Source organism: Rhinoderma darwinii, chromosome 13 (genome assembly GCF_050947455.1).
Source record: "Rhinoderma darwinii isolate aRhiDar2 chromosome 13, aRhiDar2.hap1, whole genome shotgun sequence".
NCBI lineage: Eukaryota > Metazoa > Chordata > Amphibia > Anura > Rhinodermatidae > Rhinoderma > Rhinoderma darwinii.
This window is the reverse complement of record NC_134699.1, coordinates 56,491,436-56,514,263: the sequence shown is the minus strand read 5'-3', so window position 1 is coordinate 56,514,263 and position 22,828 is coordinate 56,491,436. Positions and strand designations below refer to the sequence as shown.

Genomic DNA, 22,828 nt, shown 5'->3' with positions numbered 1-22,828 from the left:
GGGCAGGGATGCACAACCTTTCTTGGTCGGAAAGCCACATTGTACTACTCCCAAGGGCCACACCAACTCTAAAAGGGGTGTTTGAATGAGACCGTATATGCCATACACTGCTCATTACTGCGGTTTAATCTCCTCCATGCTGCTGCAGATATATATATATATATATATATATTAGTTTTGAGACAACTGAGAACTAGAGATAGAGCCTGAAAAGGGGAGACCTGCTAAATAATGTCATATAATGGCCAGAAATAGTGTTATTCCTCATATACACACATATGACAGCTTATTCGGAAGAGTGACCTGAAAAATTAGGTACGTTGTCACTCCCTGTGCTCAGAAATAGGGTAAGCGCCTGGCGTCGCTCATATCTCTTCAGAGATACAAGTATGGAGATGTGCAGGAAGCCCCCTCCATGCGGCATCCTTGAAGCTTTTTTCATACTATAATAGGCGAAGCTCCGTGGCATCATGCCAGCTAGACGTTAAATCCTGCAAAGCTAAAGCTACGGCCTAAACCACGGAGATGCGTCAACCAGAGAGTGCACCAAGTCATTTTTACATGCGGTAAAGTATTAGGTGACTCAGTGTCAATCAGCAGCAAACTCACATAAAGCCCCTTTCATACGAAAGGACCAGAAAAAAAAAATGAGGTATTGCAGATAATATTTGAAACCGTTTTAGCTTTCACATTTCTACATATAATTAGCATTTTGTAGCGCACGGTAAAATGCAATAAAAATGGCACTGTAAAGAAAAAAACATATCGACCCATTGGGTGTTCTTCTCATATTCATCATCGTAGAGTTATTTATTGCAGCAGAGTTTCACGTATTGTTCATCCTGATCTTCCTTGTTCTGGAACAAAATGACAGAAGTGCAGTGTAGACTGACACACAGGCAGATCAGCAGCAGAGAGCAATCATGTCAGGCCTTGTCACAGTAAAGACTTTCAACCTGGGAGTAGCTGACCAGATCACGATAAATAAATGTCTGAAGAGACTATTACAAGATCTTACAGGAGAGAACAGTGAACTTGGTAAACGTTGTGCTAAGGAGACGACGCCAGCCTGATATAAAAGTGCAACTCGGGCAGATCTATGAGCCGCGCAGCGCCTGAAGGTCACACGCAGCGAGCACTGGGCCGTTGTCAACTGCTCACATGGGATTTCCCTATTAAACGGATTTCGCAAATTTGATTTTCCAGGTTGTTGCGATGCCAAATAATCAGCACATTGCCCAGAGAGATACTGACAACTTGGCATCAGTAATCCCTAACATGCTCGGGTGTGCCCTCTATTTGAGGACAGATAAAAGCGACATACCTCTGCTGCCCATGATCTTTTCCTCTTCAGTACAGAAAAATTCCTTTAATCTGGCATACAACAGGCAGTTCTGATCATCTAACACATAGATGTCCCTGTATCATGAGGGTCCCTTGAGTTGCCCAGTATCTAAACGATCTAAAATATATATTTTTAATTTCTCACCATTTTCAACATTACTGCTTGCTGTCAGTGAATGGAAACATTAATGTTTACATCAAGGGACTGAAAACCTAATAAGACTAAGCACTTCTAATAGCGGAGTGTTTGTTACAATTGTATCCAGTCCAGCCAATCCTCTCTGAGCTACACAGTCCAGAATCTAGGCCGATACATTTCACATGCACTGATACACGGTAGCAAGCGGTCGCTGCGGACTCATAGAGGATTGTTTAGACTGTAAATCAACTGTAAAAAAAAAACACACCTGTGAGAAGTATTCGGTCTCTATGGGTTTTTGAGTCTTGGGATGTAAAAGAAAATATTTTGTTCACTGACAGCAAGCAGAGATATTGAAAACGTTGGGGATTTGAAACCATATATATTGGAAAGTTGCATAACGTTTCATTACACATTTAGTAAAGGGTTTTCGCCACCACAGACATTGCTAAAGTTTGGATCCTCATTGATCAGACATTGATGAAATATCCCAATGAAGGGGCAAGAGGTAAAAGTACAGAGACCCCTTTAAATCTTCCCTGACATCACTGCCCCCAACCTGGATCTGAATCTTCTATTGCAATAAAGCCCCATTCAACTGCACAAGCTCTATTTCCTAGTAATATCTGTTTTTCAGAAAGATGGGCGACAATCAGTATGGCCGCCATTTTATCTCCCCCAGGGGTTCGGAACTGGCTTTCCTGGATTTAGCCAGCAAATATGCCTACTTACCTAGCAATATCGGTGCGGGGATGTACTATAGCATGACCAGGTAGATCTGCCATGCAGAAGACTGAAAGCCGAGCGAGATAATGGAGGCCATGCTGGCTATCACCCTGATTTCCCAAGCGCATAAATGACTGAATTTTTATTTTTTCAACTTGACCTAACAGAAATTCTAAAATAATTACATATTTATTGTAGACTTATTGATTTAATTGGCCTTTCGAGCTTATGTCCACCATCAGAAACAACTTTTTTTTTATTTTTTAAGTCAACTCTATGGAAAATCTGGATTTTTATTTTTTTTATTTGCTTTGTGTTCATAGTTTCTATGCATCTTCATGGTAACAGACTACAAGCAAACCCTGTGTAGTCTGATCCTGAAGTCATAATCTCTTCTATATGTCCCCTATCAAATAAAAGGTTAGCAAGACATAGGAGACAGATGGCTGGGAGTAGGACTGCAGACTGCACTGAGCTTATTTGTAGTCCATTAACAGGTTTGCATAGGAGCTGTAGACACAAAACGAAAGGAATCAATAAAAAATGCGTACTTTTTCAATTATATATATTTATTTCTTTTTGCGAAGGTGGACATGTAACAATGTATCATTCACAGATGTCCCCATAACAGTGTATCATCCACAGATGGCCCCATAACAATGTATCATCCACAGATGTCCCCATAACAGTATCATCCACAGATGTCCCCATAATAGTGTATCATCCACAGATGTCCCCATAACAGTCTATCATCCACAGATGTCCCCATAACAGTGTATCATCCACAGATGTCCCCATAACAGTGTATCATCCACAGATGGCCCCATAACAGTGTATCATCCACAGATGGCCCCATAACAGTGTATCATCCACAGATGGCCCCATAACAGTGTATCATCCACAGATGTCCCCATAAGAGTGTATCATACACAGATGGCCCCATAACAGTGCATCATCCACAGATGGCCCCATAACAGTATCATCCACAGATGTCCCCATAACAGTGCATCATCCACAGATGTCCCCATAACAGTGCATCATCCACAGATGTCCCCATAACAGTGTATCATCCACAGATGGCCCCATAACAGTGCATCATCCACAGATGTCCCCATAACAGTGTATCATCCACAGATGTCCCCATAACAGTGTATCATCCACAGATGGCCCCATAACAGTGTATCATCCACAGATGTCCCCATAACAGTGTATCATCCACAGATGTCCCCATAACAGTGTATCATCCACAGATGTCCCCATAACAGTGTATCATCCACAGATGGCCCCATAACAGTGTATCATCCACAGATGTCCCCATAACAGTGTATCATCCACAGATGGCCCCATAACAGTGTATCATCCACAGATGTCCCCATAACAGTGCATCATCCACAGATGGCCCCATAACAGTGCATCATCCACAGATGTCCCCATAACAGTGCATCATCCACAGATGTCCCCATAACAGTGTATCATCCACAGATGGCCCCATAACAGTGCATCATCCACAGATGTCCCCATAACAGTGTATCATCCACAGATGGCCCCATAACAGTGTATCATCCACAGATGGCCCCATAACAGTGTATCATCCACAGATGTCCCCATAAGAGTGTATCATACACAGATGGCCCCATAACAGTGCATCATCCACAGATGGCCCCATAACAGTGCATCATCCACAGATGGCCCCATAACAGTATCATCCACAGATGTCCCCATAACAGTGTATCATCCACAGATGGCCCCATCCACAGATGGCCCCATAACAGTGCATCATCCACAGATGGCCCCATAACAGTGCATCATCCACAGATGGCCCCATAACAGTGCATCATCCACAGATGTCCCCATAACAGTGTATCATCCACAGATGGCCCCATAACAGTGCATCATCCACAGATGTCCCCATAACAGTGTATCATCCACAGATGTCCCCATAACAGTGTATCATCCACAGATGGCCCCATAACAGTGCATCATCCACAGATGTCCCCATAACAGTGCATCATCCACAGATGGCCCCATAACAGTGTATCATCCACAGATGTCCCCATAACAGTGTATCATCCACAGATGTCCCCATAACAGTGTATCATCCACAGATGTCCCCATAACAGTGCATCATCCACAGATGGCCCCATAACAGTGTATCATACACAGATGGCCCCATAACAGTGCATCATACACAGATGGCCCCATAACAGTGCATCATACACAGATGGCCCCATAACAGTGTATCATCCACAGATGGCCCCATAACAGTGCATCATCCACAGATGGCCCCATAACAGTGCATCATCCACAGATGTCCCCATAACAGTGTATCATCCACAGATGGCCCCATAACAGTGTATCATACACAGATACAGATACCGTCTGACTTCACCTGCAGATCATAAAAAAATGATGCTGAGACTTCAAGGGACTTTGTGTTCCTTTAATTCTGGCTTTAAGGAACTGATTAAGTCCTTAAGCTGATCTAAGATATGACAGAAAGGAGAATGAAATCAGAGGAAACCGTCTTGTGGTTTGTGCCAGACACGGACACGGTGGAATTAGAGAAAAATGACATTTGCTAAAGAGCAACACTTGATGGCGCAGATCTAACCCAATATATAGAGAAGACGAGCGGCCATGACAGCGGTGATTAAGTGTGACAGGATCTTATCAGGACAGAGGTGCATCGATTTCACGCTCTGCTGTGAAGAAAAGCTTTTCTGAAGCAATTTAAAAAAAAATAAAAATGGAAGACTTGAAAACAAACACCTCGACTACGAGCTCAGATAAGATATTGCAGTGTCAACGTGAATGTAATAAATCGTGACTGCTTATTAGTCTGTTAATTCAGTGGCACAGACGTCTAGCAGGGAGGCATTAGCCACCAACCAACCGAGGTACCTGATCAGGGGTGGACACGGACTGCAGAGTGCCCGTGTAAGAACTGTGTGCGGAGCCCCTAGCGGACCACTGCCACACACACACACACACACACACACACACACACACACACACACACATAGGATACATGCCATACAAGTGCCACACACACACACACACGATACATGCCATACAAGTGCCGCACACGCGCTCGCACACACACACACCACTCAAACATAGGATACATGCCATACAAGTGCCACACACACGATACATGCCATACTAGTGCCACACACACACACACACACACACACACACCACTCAAACATAGGATACATGCCATACAACTGCCACACACACGATACATGCCATACAAGTGCCACACACACACACACACACACACATAATACATGCCATACAAGTGACACACACACACACACACAGGATACATACCATACAAGTGCCACACACACACACAAGATACACACCATACAAGTGCCACACACACACACACACACACACACACACACACGATACAGGCCATACAAGTGCCCCACACACATACACGCTACGCACACAGGATACACGCCATACAAGTGCCACACACATACACAGGATACATGCCATACAAGTGCCACACACACACAAGATACATGCCATACAAGTGCCACACACACACACACAAGATACATGCCATACAAGTGCCACACACACACACACACACACAGGATACATGCCATAAAAGCGCTACACACACACACACACACACACACGGGATATATGCCATACAAGTGCCCCACCCACACACACACACACACGATACATGACACACACGATATACGCCATACAAGTGCCGCACACACAGGATACATGCCATACAAGTGCCACACACACACACACACACAGGATACATGCCACACACGCCATAAAAATGCCACACACACACACACACAGGATACATGCCGCACACACACACATACACACACACACACACACACACACACACACAGGATACATGCCATACAAGTGCCCCACACACATACACGCTACACACACACAGGATACACGCCATACAAGTGCCACACACACACACACACAGGATACATGCCATACAAGCGCCCCACACACACACACGATACATGACACACACACACACGATATACGCCATACAAGTGCCGCACACACAAACAGGATACATGCCATACAAGTGCCGCACACACACAGGATACATGCCATACAAGTGCCACACACACAGGATACATGCCATACAAGTGCCACACACACAGGATACATGCCACACACGCCATAAAAGTGCCACACACACACACACAGCATACATGCCGCGCACACACACACACACACACACACACACACACACACACACACAGGATCTATGCCATAAAAGTGCCACACACACAGGTTACATGACACACACAAGATACACGCCATACAAGTGCCGCACACACACACACACACGGGATATATGCCATACAAGTGCCACACACACACACACACACACAGGATACATGAAATACAAGTGCCCCACATACGCACACACACACAGGATACACGCCACACACAGGATACATGCCATCCATACAAGTGCCACACACACACACACACACACACACACACACACGATACATGCCATACAAGTGCCCCACATACACACACACGTCATACAAGTGCCGCACACAGACACACATACTAACATGATACATGCCATACAAATGCCACACACACACACAGGATACACACCATACAAGTGCCACACACACACACGATACATGCCATACAAGAGCCACACACACACACACGTGCCACACACGCATGCCATACAAGTGCCACACACACACACACACACACACACACAGGATACACGCCATACAAGTGCCCCCCACACACACACACACACAGGATACACGCCATACAAGTGCCACACACACACACTCACTCAGGATACACGCCATACAAGTGCCACACACACACACACACACACATAGGATACATGCCATACAAGTGGCACACACACACACACACACACAAGTGCCACATACACACACGCCATACAAGTGCCACACACACACACACACACAGGATACATGCAATACAAGTGCCACACACAGGATACACGCCATACAAGTGCCACACACACACATAGGATACACGCCATACAAGTGCCACACATACACATAGGATACACACCATACAAGTGCCACACACACACACACACACACACGCCATACAAGTGACACACACACATAGGCTACATGCCAAACAAGTGCGCGCCACACACATGCCATACAAGTGCCACACACACAGGATACATGCCATACATGTGCCACACACACAGGATACACGCCATACAAGTGCCACACACACTGGATACACGCCATACAAGTGCCACACACACTGGATACACGCCATACAAGTGCCACACACACAGGATACACACCATACAAGTGCCACACACACAGGATACACGCCATACAAGTGCCACACCCACACGCACAAGTGCCACACACACATAGGATACATGCAATAGAAGTGCCACACACACACACACACACACACAGGATACATGCCATACAAGTGACACACACACACACACACACACACAGGCCACATACAGGATACACGCCATACAAGTGCCACACACACAGGATACACGCCATACAAGTGCCACACACACACACACACACACACACAGGATACACGCCATACAAGTGCCACACACACACACACACATAGGATACATGCAATACAAGTGCCACACACACACACACACACACACAGGATACACGCCATACAAGCGCCACACACACACAGGATACACGCCATGCAAGTGCCACACACACACAGGATACACGCCATACAAGCGCCACACACACACACACACAGGATACACGCCATACAAGTGCCACACACACACACGAAACATGCCATACAAGTGACACACACACACACACACACCACTCTCAGAAAAGACATGTTGTACACTCGACTCTCTCACACACAGGATACATGCCATACAAGTGCCACACACACACACACACACACACACAGGCCACATACAGGATACACGCCATACAAGTGCCACACACACAGGATACACGCCATACAAGTGCCACACACACACACACACACACACACACAGGATACACGCCATACAAGTGCCACACACACACACATAGGATACATGCAATACAAGTGCCACACACACACACACACACACACACAGGATACACGCCATACAAGCGCCACACACACACAGGATACACGCCATGCAAGTGCCACACACACACAGGATACACGCCATACAAGCGCCACACACACACACACACAGGATACACGCCATACAAGTGCCACACACACACACATAGGATACATGCCATACAAGTGCCACACACACACACACACACACACACACACACAGTACAAGTGCCACACACACAGGATACATGCCATACAAGTGCCACACACACACAGGATACATGCCATACAAGTGCCACACACACAGCCACAGGATACATGCCATACAAGTGCAACACACACACACACACACACACAGGATACATGCCATACAAGTGCCACACACACACACACACACGATACATGCCATACAAGTGCGGCGCACGCACGCACGCACGCACACACACACACACACACACACAGGATACATGCCATACAAGTGCCACACACACACACACACACACACCACACACATAGGATACATGCCACACAAGTGCCACACACACATAGGATGCTGTACACTTGCAACTCACAATTACACACTAATCACTAGATTTATTTTGCCCAGTACATCCCTGCTGGCAATAGAGCTGCATCTTCCATAGAGGGAAAGTCACAACACCAATAGTAAGGCCACACCAGTACAGTACCGCCATCAAAATAACCTAATAGTCAGATTTTGGCAGAAAGGGCTTCCTTCCCCTCAGTTACCTTGTTCATCCCTGTATCATACACCACAGGGTGGATACAGGGTGACTGGTACCATAATATGGGGATACATAATTATAAAGCTACTGTAGGGTACAGTGAATATGGGAATGTTGCACTATGCTGGCACCATGCTGCTATACTTCTCTATGATGTCAGAACAGCTGGTAATATAAATGTAGAGATCATTTGGTCTCATCTATATGGGGGCTGTAACTCGCCTCTCGGCTCCAGCGACAAGTCCTGGCAAACTGAGTCCATTGCTCCAGTAATGCTGCGGCTTGCTTCTCCTATCCGCCGGCCACGTCGAGCTGCCATGACTACCGGCGGCCACTGATGTCAGGCCTGTCGGCCTATATCATGCTTACCTTGCCTGGATATCAAAGAACATCCTTTGTCTGGCTATGGCACCTATTGCTACTTGACACTTCCTGACCCGGTCTGGACTTTTGGATTTGTTGATTGGCTCCTGTGGTTCTCCTCCTGGTATCGACTCCTGACCTTGGTTCCGTCTCATCCTTTGGCTTCCTACGAACTGCTAATCCATTGACTAACCGTGGCTTTGTCCCTGACTCTGCTACAGTACACCCAACACAAATCGGGGACTATTCTAGGGACTGTTGCTTGGGAATCAGACTGGGAAAGTCCATACGTCCTTGTGGGGGGGTTAAGGTTGACGAATGTGGAGACAACTTAAACTTAGCAGATTGCACATGGGGCAGGAACACAGCAGTGAAGGGCACTTTTTAGGCTACATTCACATGAACATGGCTAACCTGGTGCCAGTCCTATAAGGTCTCCTTACATCAGGTGACCACCATTTACCATACAGTGTTTTCTCTTGTGAGCCCCGCTAGCCACGAGCATGAGGGCAGCAAATCAATAGCACCGCCTGTCAGAGGCAGAGTACAGCGGGAGCTGAAAAAGCAGGAGTGATGGTTAACGGGTTACCCAGTAATTAGGTTTAGTGTTCAGCAAGCTTTCATGCCCCTCTCCATGCCCCTCTCCATGCGCTGTCACATCCGCACTTACTTTGATGTACTGTGAACACTTCACTACTTAATTAAAAAAAGGGACGCAGAGAAAAAAAAAAGTCACAGAAAGCATGTACGCTTGTGCAGAGCGGTCGCAGCGAAGGAAGAGAACGATGTGACAAACCCCTGGATATGCATCTTATTGTTGTTTAAGAAAATTACCTTTTAAAAGCAATCTATGCCACCATGCTGGAACCGCTTCAGAAGCGCACCCAGTCAGGTGACTACGATTTCTGAAATGGATTTTCCAGGCGGCATGAAGTATATATATATATATATATATATATATATATATATATATACACATATACACACATACATACATACATACATACATACATACACACACACACACACACACACACATATATATATCTATATCATGCAGGGACAATAGGCGCTGTCCCCTACATACATTCAGCAGGAAGTAGGGGACAGATGAAAAGAGTGACTGTAGGATCAGACTATACAGGGTTTGTTTGTAGTCTGTTACCATGGAGACATAAGACTATTTGCAAAAGTACTAATTTTTTTATTTCAGATTAGTACATGAGGTTGTGTCATTTTAAGGATAGTTCTAGGAAATATTTGTAATACCAATTGGCTGCTATGGGGCTTCTGGAGAACGATGGCTCGGTTAAGTTTTGTCTGATTGCCTGTGCTTTGGGATGGCTGTAGGCACTGCAATGTTACCAAACAAGGGAGGAAAAAAAATAATAGATACAATTGTCATAGAAAGAAAAATCTCTATGTACGCCCCTGCCTAGAACTATAAGAGGGTTGATATTTTTCAACGGTAAAAAGGCATGAATGGGATTTTCAAAACATCTACATCTTACGTTAGGTGTGAACAAGGCCTTAACAAGGGGTTGTACAGGGTCAGAAAAACATGGCTGCTTTCTTCCAAAAACAGCGCCACACCTGTCCACAGGTTGTATGCGGTTTTGCAGCTCATCCTGTTTCACTTCAATGGAGCAGAGTTGAAATACCAGATACAAACCTGTGGACAGGTGCAGAACAGTTGTTGGAAGAAAGTCCTGTTTTTCTAATGCTGTACAACCCTTTTAAAATCAAGCAAAAGCATCAATTAATAGGCCCATGAGCCAAGCTTCTCTTTTCTGCCATATTTCTTTGCGCCAAATGGCAGGTGGCAGAAACGAGCAGAATAAAAACAAATTGAGCAGTGAAATCTCTGGCGCCTTATCATCGCCCTTTCAGAAATCTTCATATCACTTATGAATTAGGCAAATCTCGTAGAGATAAAGCACGGCCCTTTCCTGCCCTGGCATAGACACCGTCTGTTCTCCTTTCCAACTAATCAGCGAATCTCTCTCTTAGCCGTGCCAGGCAGCAATCACAAGTGCGTTCAGAAACAATCTTGGCACAGTCCTCTTGCTTGGCATTGCTTAGTTTTACTACATTCATGTAAAATGAGAGTTGTAATTGGTGCAATAAACATAACAGACTCAATACGGATTCCTTGGTGCCACGTTACCGCTGTATTGTCTGCAGATTAGGGCAGTGCAGGAGCGCGCAGAATGTGGGTGCTGACGATGCAAGAACAGAATGCACCCGAGATCTAAACAAACAAATAAAACCGTTGATTCTTTATAGGACGCAAGAGAGCGACTGGAGCAAGACAGCAGACACAAAAGAGAGTGGCACAATCACAAGGAGATCCAACACATACTGATAACCGAACTGACTCGTATCGCAACACCTGTCTCAAAGGCGCCCTCCACATAATGGACATCTATAAAAATCAGATTAGTAGGGCAGGAGGAGATGTCTGACCCAGAAAAGCCCCAAAATAGCAACAGGTCTATCTCACATGACTGAGATGTTCCACCCAAAGCTGGATTGGCATGCAGCTGAAAAATAGGGGGAAGCAACTTGGCGCTTAGGCCTCTTTCGTCTCAAAATCAATTGATATTTTTTAGTCGTCAATTTAAACGAGACTGCGGACCGACCGGGGGCAGCGTTTACACGAGACTGCGGACCGACCGGGGGCAGCGTTTACACGAGACTGCGGACCGACCGGGGGCAGCGTTTACACGAGACTACGGACCGACCGGGGGTAGCGTTTACACGAGACTACACACCGACCGGGGGTAGCGTTTACACGCGACTGCGGACCGACCGGGGGCAGCGTTTACACGAGACTACGGACCGACCGGGGGCAGCGTTTACACGAGATTACGGACCGACCGGGGGTAGCGTTTACACGAGACTGCGGACCGACCGGGGGCAGCATTTACACGAGACTGCGGACCGACCGGGGGCAGCGTTTACACGAGACTGCGGACCGACCGGGGGCAGCGTTTACACGAGACTGCGGACCGACCGGGGGCAGCGTTTACACGAGACTGCGGACCGACCGGGGGCAGCGTTTACACAAGACCGCGGACTGACCGGGGGCAGCGTTTACACCAGACCGTGGACTGACCGACGGCGGCGTTTTTCACTAGATTGTGGTCCTACTTGCGGCGGCAGCAATTACACTAGGTAATCTTTTCAGTACGACCCCATACTACTAGCAATGTTTGTCTATGGAGAGGACATGGCTGTGTGCTTTATTTTACGTATGTTTTAGCAATGGATGTTGCTGAAACACTTGAACTCAATAATTAGGAGGGGTGTACACATACTTTTGGCTATATACATATATGTACATATATATATATATATATATATATATATATATATAATATATATATACACACACACACACACACACACACACACACACACACATTCAGCTTTCCAACTCATAGGGCAGCGGTTTTATGTATTTTATGTAATAAACATTTCTTTGAATGGATAGAAGGCGAGTGTCTTAAGTTCTTTTTCGTGTACTTGTAAAGTGTCTTGTAAAAGAGCAAACACTTAAGCTTTAAAAGCCGGTAAACAAAGCCCCCGTGTGTCAGTGACCTAATTGGACGAAGCGATGACGGCACTGTCAACTGCTATGGTCTAAACCTCACGTCTACACCACAGGGTTCTTGATAAAATAATTATACCGGTTGTTTAACATCTTTCTTCTGCAATAACAGCCACGTTATTCGTGAAGAGAAGTCTGGACTTGACATTCAGAACCACATAGATCCGCAGCTCTTTAGCTTCAATGTCCCTATGACAGCACTTCCAGTCCTGTGCTCTGGCAGTTCAGTCTTCTAACAAGGACAATCGTGGAGATTGTATCAAATCAAATTAGGAAAAAGAGGGAGACGCAACCTGAATGTTGTGGGTAATTTCTCCAGTTTTCCATTGAAACATATCACTTGAATAGGGCTCAGCTGCAATGACACGGCCCATTTACAGAAGCGTCCCAATTTCTAAGACAAAAAAAAATGTCATAACGTCTATAAGCCCTGCTGCCCGTATTTGAGGCTGCCACAGCAAAAACTGGTCGACCCTTGACAAATTAGTTTACCCAGCTGCATAGAGGTTTCAACAATTTGGCTGGTAAGCCCACTGGGCAGTTACCCCATCAATTAATCCTCAGTTTTGGAAAGCAAGGTACGTCTGTGTAAGGTCTGCATTACATACAGAAAATAAAAAGTTGGAGAAAACCCTGGTGATAAAGCAATACCAGTCCAAAACCCAAGTAACATTCGATAAGAAATTACATAAATGTGATCGTGTCAATTTCTAATGGTAATATCACTTTAAAGGGGTTCACTCTGATTTGGACACTCTCTACTTGTTAGAAGAGTCCCTTGACAATGAGCTGATCACAAAGTGCTCACCTGCTTGGTCTCCAGCGATAATCTGTGGGGAAACCTGGCAGTAAGTGTTCAATTTCCCTGCAGCACCACCACAGGTGAAAATAAGCATTACACAGTGTCCAATCATATCAATGGGGTGACTGTGTAAAACAACACAGGACAGGTCCTTCAGAGAGACAGACGCTCTTTGTTACTGCTTTCCTTGCTGGCCAAAAGATGAGGATCCTGAACAGAGGACCCCCTTTCTTAACTCAGAATTCCCGAAAAGGGTGAATGAAATGGAGATTCTAAACTGGAAAACTACTTTAATGTCACAAAATACATTAGAATTCAGGAACCAATTGCAACATCAAGGAGCCAATTTGACCTTTTATGAACAATATAAAGTTATTCATGAAGTTAAGACTCCAGTGCCCAATTTGCACGAGCCTCCCACCCATTTGTTCAGCCCCAGGGTCAGAGAGGCTCCCCTGGCAGGATGACTATAACAAGGCCCAGACACAATGAAGGAAACCACAGTCAACTTCAGATGAGGTTGTCTACTGGTGGATTTCAATGTTCCTTATTGGCTTAATTCTAATTGTCCTATTCGTTCTTCGGGATTATATGGTCTGTGTGGACATCCTACGAGGTTCATTTCCTCTGGTGGATCCAAGGTTTCCCAGTCCTACACTGTCCAGCCCGGTCTTATTTTTAAGATATTGCTTCCATGGTAATACCAGGACTTACCCTACCCTAGGTAAGTACTCACAACCCCCATTCATCATGTGTTTTCTGTAGTCCAAGTGACAGAAACATGTCCGGGAAGAATAATTCGAAGAACAGGTCCTACGCTTTCCTCGATGATCACAGCCTGATGGACAGCAATGCCTCCGAGGCTCAGAAAACATAACGCTCCATGCCGTAACTCTGTTCAGCCACAACTCCCATCTGTTGGACTTTCCCAGAGACTACCCGTTCTCAGAAAACCTGCAATCCATCTCATTCGCTATAATGTGCTGGCAGCCGCATAAGTAAACCTTCTGGAAAAGGTCAGGGAATGAAATAAGCGACCAAATAAATAAATAAAAGGAGAAGATTGCAACGGAGTCAGTTCATGCAAATTTAATCAGCATATGCTACGCCGCGAAGAGCGAGCACCAAGGTCTGAGTTATGGGATGACAGAGGCGACCAGGTCTTGGTAGCCGCCGGCTACAAATGCTCATTTACAGTATGTCATCCAGTGTACAAGCAGCTGTATCTACAAGAAAAACACTCGTGGAAGCAGAGAGGGAGCCGCACAGAGGGCACAAATGGTAAATCACGTTATAGTAAAAAGCTGAGAATATCCCGGGGCTGAGCGCACATTAAAACGTTCAGGATCCTAATGAAGTCTTTATAAATGAAAAGAAAAGAAAAAAAAATAAATTCAGTCACAAATAAACAATCAACTTAAAAAACGTTAGGAAAAATTAAAAGAAAAAAAAGAAATGAACTAAGATATAAGCATCCAAGAAGATCGACTAAGCGCTGCCGACACTATGAAGCAGATTTATCTAAACTGGTGCAAAGGAAAAAGGTGGAGTTGTTGCCACCAATCAGATGCCACCTTTCATTTTGCAGAGGTTCCCTGCAAAATTAAAGCAGAAACCGGAGTGGTTGCGATGGGCAACTACTCCACTAATCCTTTGCCCCAGTTTTTGTAAATCTCCCCAATGGCCTTATACTGGGTAGAGGTAAAGTTGGATAGGTCGGCTGGGCGGGGCAGGCAAAGGATAGGCTGGGCGGGGCGGGCAACGGATAGGCTGGGCAGAGGGGACAAGAGGTGCAGGTCGGTCAGAAAGGGTAAAGGTGCAGGTTGGACGGGGGGGGGGGGACAAAGGCGTAGGCTAGGCAAAGGTGAGGGCTGTACAGAGAGGAAATGTTGTAGGCTGGGCAGAGGGGCTATAGGCGTAGGCTGGGCAGAGGGGCAATAGGCGTAGGCTGGGCAGAGGGGCAATAGGCGTAGGCTGGGCAGAGGGGCAACAGGCATAGGCTGGGCAGAGGGGCAACAGGCGTAGGCTGGGCAGAGGGGTAGTTTGAGCTGAGATACAAGGGGTAGAGCTAGGTAGACAAGGAAGAGAAAAAGTGAAGGAGAAGTGAGAGGACTTACTTTCCCATATCTTACACCATTTTATTTTCTTCTTTCCCAGTAGTATCACAACTTTATTAAGCTACACGCCAAGATGAAATATATCTGTAGGGCCAGGGAAAGCCTTAGACGGATAGGAAATTGAAGCGGAGATAAATGGGAAAATATATACTGAAAACTAAAAACTGTAAAATCAATACAAAGCCTTATTACTCCAGCCCTACTTATAAAATCCACCATGACAGACCCTCCTCCACCTTCTGCATCGCACTGTACCTGCAGAATGATATCCCAGCACGCAGCATACTGACTGCTCTGTCATTACTTCACAGCGAGCAGTAAAACAAACCCGCAACTCATGAGACAACGGGGGGCTCAGAGCCTCGTCACATGTCCCGGTGCCTCGCTTTGTCAGCCTGATACTTGGCCTATGGATTAGAGTTTCATCACGAATACATAACCCTCCATTATAGAGATCATACTCACAGTGGTCCAGGAAGATGAGATCTATGCTGCTGTTCGGTAGGGGTTCATACTGACAAGTTGCTTCAGCTGACCCGGTGCCTGTATGGTCCATATCAGACCTCTTGACTCTTAAAAGTCACTATTATGTTGGTCGTGTGCTGAAGTTCAGCTGAACCCGTTCTGTCAACACAGGGGCTAAGAATGTAAAAGTGTGAGCACCTTGCCCAATAGCTCTACAGATCTCAGATTCTGGTCATTATTAGGGTATGTTCACACGCAGTGACCAAAAACTTATGAAAATACGGAGCTGTTTTCAGGCGAAAACAGCTCCTGATTTTCAGACGTTTTTGTAGCAACTCGCGTTTTTCGCGGCGTATTTTACGGGACGTTATTGGAGCCGTTTTTTAATGGAGTCAATGAAAAACAGCTCCAAAAACGTCCCAAGAAGTGACATGCACTTCTTTTTCGCGGGCTTCTTTTTACGCGCTGTATTTTAACAGCGACGTGTAAAATTACACCTCGTGGGAACAGAACATTGTGAAACCCATTGCAAGTAATGGGCAGATGTTTGTAGGCGTAATGGAGCCGTTTTTTCAGGCACAACTAAAATAGTGGGGGGGGGGGGATCAACCTTTCTACGCCAGTTGTTTGGCGTGGAAAAGTCGCTGAAGGGCCAACTTTTGCAGCTTTTTATGGGAATGTGGGTGTGGCTTCACAGAAAGGGCAGGGCCACATCAGCCCGACAAATGTATCATTTACACTAGAAAACTGGTATAAATTACAGTGAAAATCTACAGCAGCTCCTAGTTGGCGCAAAGGTCACACTGTGGGGCTTAACAAGGCAGAGGGCCCCACCCATACCTTGCCCAATTATTGGACAATAACTTCAACACTCCTCCTCTCCCCACCGGGTCCGTTTAGGCCTCATCAGCATGTCGGGGCTCATACAACATACTGTCGAAGGTGCTTTTCTGTGTCAGGACATTGTACGAGCTGCGTGTCATGCTGAGGGAGGGGAGAAGAAGTGCGGTGTGGCGAGTATACTTTTTTTATTTTATGGCCAATGGGAAGGGGGAAAATGGATGACGCATGTCCGTCCGAAAGATCGCATTCGCCTCTTTATAAAGGTGTCGCATATTACTCCAACTTTTCTTCCTCCAGAGCGTGGGCTTATTTTACAGAGTGACTTGCCGTTCCAGCTCTTAGGGGGGAGGTCCCGAGCAGGGGTTGTCTTCATGAGACAACCCCTTAAAAGGTCTGCCGCTGCATAGATTTAGGGCTACACCTAGACTTTTTGTAGTGTGACATTGATTTTAACTTTTGAATGACAACTACAGTCCACAAGATTGTATGCAACCCAATGTATTCATGTGGACTGCAGCTGTATTTCAATAGTTCATATCAATATGTAACATGACAGAAGTCTAGGTGTAGATCCAATGAAATGTGTATGGTCAACCTGTGTGGACTATTTTCAATACCGAGACATTAACCCCTTCCCCTCACTTTATTAGGTAGCTTACACCAAATTTGCAATTAAATATCTTGTGTCCCTTTAAATCTCACGACACCTCCATGCAAAGAGCGGCTCCTACAGTGCAATAGGACAAAAGAGCAAGAAGATGATATGGAATGTTATGTATTGCATGTTCCAAGTGTCCGCAAACATATGTGACTTTCCCGTAGGTGTTAGAGAGGCCTTTCCTCAGGGTTCAAAGGGCTTGCGGAATTACTAGTGAATGGCGGTGTCCCTCTCTATGCATTGCTAAGCAACATCTCACAATACACTCTAGGCATAAAGGCTGTTCTATAGCAGAAGGATTGCACTGCAGACTTCAATAACCGGGACCCGTTCCTTCCACAGCCAAACATTACCAACCCCTGTGCCATACATTTCAGGAGTCTCCACAACAGTAAGGTGCCCAATTGCCTTGTTTAAAGAATTTACATGAAAGCAATCTGGGAAATCTCCGTACGGCTTGCATTGTTTTATTGCGGATGGCACATCAACTTCAGTTTATTGCTGCAGGGAAAAAAAAAAGAAGAAACTTGAGCGCACGGTGGAGTGCAATAAACACATACGTGCCTTGGTTGGTAATGATGCCCCTTCCTGAGTGAGAAGAAGCGCAGCAGAACTGGACTCTCTGCTTAACCCACTCCTTGCCCTGGGCGGGTTTCTCAGCCTCGCTGAGATTTCTGCTGCTGATCAAAAGAGTCTCAAGGAGCAATTAAATATTGTGTGAAAACTGACCCGGGGTAGAGAATGACTCGTACACGTAGAGGCGGGCAGAATGACTCCTTAGTCTATTCTTAATGAGAGGTCACAGGCATGCTGGGCACCTGCAGAGACCACGCTTGGCAATTCATAATAAAAGAGGATTTATCTACTGATCCGATACGATGCTGACAAGATTTTTCCCACTTAAAAGGGAGTCGTTTTCTGTAGGTGATGAGATCTGCAGAATTAATGGTTGCAAAAACCAACGTGGATGTTTTACATTTTACGAAGCCCCATTAGAGCTTTTATTACCAGAGCGCCACTCTTGTATATAGGTTGTTTCTGGTATTGCAGCTCAGCACTATGAGACATACATATAAAAATGAAAGGGGCATTCCCATCTCGAACATTTATGGCATATACATAGGATAAGTCCTAAATATCTGATAGATGCGGTTTCCACCTCTGGGCCGATCTCTAGACCAGGCCCCCCTAACCCCTGCCCTACCTGAGGATATGCTATAAATTTCCTAGATTAGAGAACTCCTAACATGCTGGCTGCCTGACCGCTACCACTAGAGGGAGCAAAGGAGCTAACTGCAAACACTGAATTCAATAATACAGTATGCAATTGCATTCTCGGCTCCCTCTAGTGGTGGCTGCAGGCGGCCATCATACTCTATGTCTAAGTAGAGGATTTGGAGCTCTGTATCAGATAAAACGGACCCTGAATACTGAGAAGATATTTAAGAGAAATAGTTTTGGACCATATTGACCCAATTAGTATGAGGCGGACATGCAGCTTTTAGCGACTCCTTCCCTTTTTACATCAGGTCCAGGTTTTTGCATGGACTTTATGACGTATATTTCTACGGCTAAAATCACTGCAACAAGACCCCAAAGCAGCACAATAAGAGCACATACTACATATATAGAGCAACTTCCATTATCCAAACGGCGTGTTCAAGAATATTCTTTTTGAGTAGCATCTCTCCCAACCTCAAACAATACAGGTTTTGTATGAAAAGAGATCGAGTGCACACAATGCTGACAGCATCAGCAGCACTTGATGAATTCGAGAACACCGCCCTGCTAAGCCAGCCATACAGCACTTGGCAGCGGCCAGTAATTGCCTTGAAAAGTACCTTCATCACGCAGGACAGGGGCGAGCTGCTGCCAGACACAGTTTTGTGATGTACTGTCCGAATGACTGATTCATCCTTTTCAAAAACTTCACACCTCATAAGTGTTCTTCAATCTCATTACGTCTGGCAAAAAAGATGCATTGAATTCCACCTCTGACAGATGAGCCTCCCGCTCGTATAGACACCTGCTGCCCCAAGTCTTGCGGTTTTATCATTAGCGTCTGGTATGGCAATGGAATAGGCTAAGACCAAGTCAAAATTCCCCCTTCTGGTGGGAGAATGTAGCATGCAATTTATGGCAGCCTGTATACTGCAGGGTGTTGTAAAAGTCCACCCTGCAGGCTGACAGAGGAACTTCAGTATATATTATCAGAAGCACCCCATGTCCTTAAAAAAAAAACGAGCCCAATAATACAAATTTATCATCAGGAAATACTTCTACATGTTTGTCCCCAATATATAACCAAAAAAGAAACATTAAAAGGAACACTCCGGGCAGTACGGATACACTATAATGTCTAGTGCAGGGTCTAAGGGGCATCTTTCTTCCCTGTGTTCATGCAGCACCCCCTGTACTAGGCATAATACAATATCAGTTGTCCTTTAAAGTGGGAATCCATGAACTCTTTCCATACCAAATACTGGTGAGAGGTAACTTTGTGCATCATTTTACATAATGGCATACGAATGCAAGAGTAATAAACGCTTGCTTTATAATCAGAGATTCCTCCATTTTACCAGGTGGCACCATAGCCGAATGGCACTTTGGCTCCCATTTTTACCAAAGCAACGCCTGCATGAGTGGTGCAAAAATAAATCAGCCAGAGTTACCACCGCTGCGTTTATTCATGGAGGACGAGGATATTTTGTGGTTCTATTAAACGTACCCGTGGCTGCCAGTTTTCATATTGCTTCTGCAGGTTGGCCCCGATGGTTTCCAAAGCTTTTTGGGGACCCATTGCTAGAGGATCTGTAGAAAAAAAACAGAAAAAATGAAAGTTCTCATTTCACAAACACCTCAAGGACCAACACAAAATACATCTTATCCTGTACGTAAGACTAATCGGAAAACCGCTAATGGACGGACATGTATCTAATGGGTGAAAGACGATTCTTTTTAAGAAAGATTACCAACGTATCCAGGCCTTCAAAACGTTTTCTTTTGAGTGCATTAATAATGGGCAGGTCCAGGAGAACCCAAACCGCATTATAAAAGCAGTTTTATTAAAGATGGCAATGAGACGGACTTCACTCCCGCGGAGCTCCTCATGGTTATATCTGATCTTCCTGGGGGAAAGAGTCCTGGCCCGGATGGCTACACTGTCAAGTTTTATAAGGTGTTGGCGGACCGGTTGCTACCGCTTCTGTTGTCAGCTTTCAACTCTATTTCCCCGGAGGTCCTGTTTCCTCCTAGCTCCACCTTGGCTCATGTCGCGGTTATCCCTAAGCCGGGTAAGGACCCTCAACTCTGCTCCAGTTATCGTCCCATCTCCCTGCTCAATGTAGACTTAAAAATTTACGCCAAATTGCTCGCCAATAGACTGAATAAATACCTGCCAGATCTAATTCACCCGGATCAGGTGGGGTTTGTGCCTGGTCGGGAGGCCCGTGACAACACCCTTAAAACTTTTGATATCATTCACCACGCCCAGGCTAACCGAATCCCGCTCATGATCCTGTCCCTGGATGCTGAAAAGGCGTTCGACAGAATATCGTGGTCTGCCCTTTACCAAACCCTTCGACATGTGGGAATAGGACCATCTTTCTTGGCAAAAATTATGGCATTGTATCGTACACCCTCGGCCCAAATAAAAATAAATGGCTCCCTTTCGGCACCTTTCCCTATTTACAATGGCACACGACAGGGCTGTCCCCTATCCCCCCTGTTGTATGTCCTGGTTATGGAACATCTCATGGCCTCCATTCGGAACAACTCGGATATTAAGGGTATTAACATTGGAGGGAAGGAATACAAGTGCTCGGCATTCGCTGATGACCTATTGGTCTATCTCACAGACCCTCATGTCTCTCTCCCTTCACTGATGTCCGAGCTGTCTCGTTTTGGAACATGGTCTAATTTCAAAATCAATTTCTCTAAGTCTGAGGCGCTAAATGTTTCTCTCCCGGGCCCATTAGTGTCGCTTCTCCAAAGTAATTTCCCCTTTTCATGGCCCTCTAGAGGTATTACATATTTGGGTGCCCGTATAAGTGGGGACCTTACACAATTGTTTACAAATAATTTTATCCCCCTACTGGCCAAGTTTCGCACTGACCTTAATTCCTGGCATAAGACTGAGTTTTCCTGGTTTGGCCGTATCAATATTATTAAGATGTCCCTCCTCCCCCGCTTGCTTTATCTCCTGCAGACGATCCCCATCTCTATCCCATCTTCCTATTGGTTGCGGCTTCAGCGATGCTTCGGCTCCTTCATTTGGCCGACTGGTCGCCCACGTCTGAGCCGGGCTCTTCTGACTCGTTCCAGGGGTACGGGTGGGGTTGGTCTGCCGGATTGTCGGCTCTACTATTTGGCATCAAATCACGCACAGGTTTTAGATTTCTTTCATAACCGTGAATCAAAACTATGGGTTCGTTTAGCTCAACAACTATGTCCCAGTACCCTATCATCCCTGCCGTGGATCCTGCCCGGGAATAGACCGACTCAAGCCTCCTTTGTTGTTTACCATACTCTCATGGCGTTGAGGTCCTTAGGGCCTGGAAGTACGCTTGTAGACCCCCTGGGTCCTTTAACTCCTATCACAGATAATCCAGCCTTTCCTGCTGGTAAGGCTGGTCGCTCCTTCCTAGGCAGGCAGTCCACCAACCCCATGTATTTTGCCCAGGTCCTCTCCGCTTCCTCTCTTCTCCCTCTAACCTCCATCTGCCCCGATGCCGTGCCCCTCACTCGCCATATATATGAGTATGCCCAGTTAAAACATTTTTATGGAGTGGTAAACCGACGCGCACATCTTCATAGGTCGTTGACGGACTTTGAGCGCCTATGTGTCTCCTCCCAGCCCCCTACACATACCATATCCACAATATATAAATTACTCCTTTCGCTGCGTTCCCAACAACTCC

General features: G+C 45.7%; 1 protein-coding gene across 4 annotated transcripts in view; it reads right to left on the bottom strand.

Moving 5' to 3' along the window:
- Window positions 1–22,828, bottom strand: part of RPTOR (regulatory associated protein of MTOR complex 1) — a 220,386-nt gene that overhangs the window by 111,505 nt on the left and 86,053 nt on the right. For all 4 annotated transcript variants that reach the window (XM_075846163.1, XM_075846165.1, XM_075846164.1 and 1 more), the window contains exon 3: window positions 20,638–20,720. In XM_075846163.1, coding sequence (XP_075702278.1) covers window positions 20,638–20,720 — 83 coding nt within the window. The remainder of the gene's footprint in view (window positions 1–20,637; window positions 20,721–22,828) is intronic.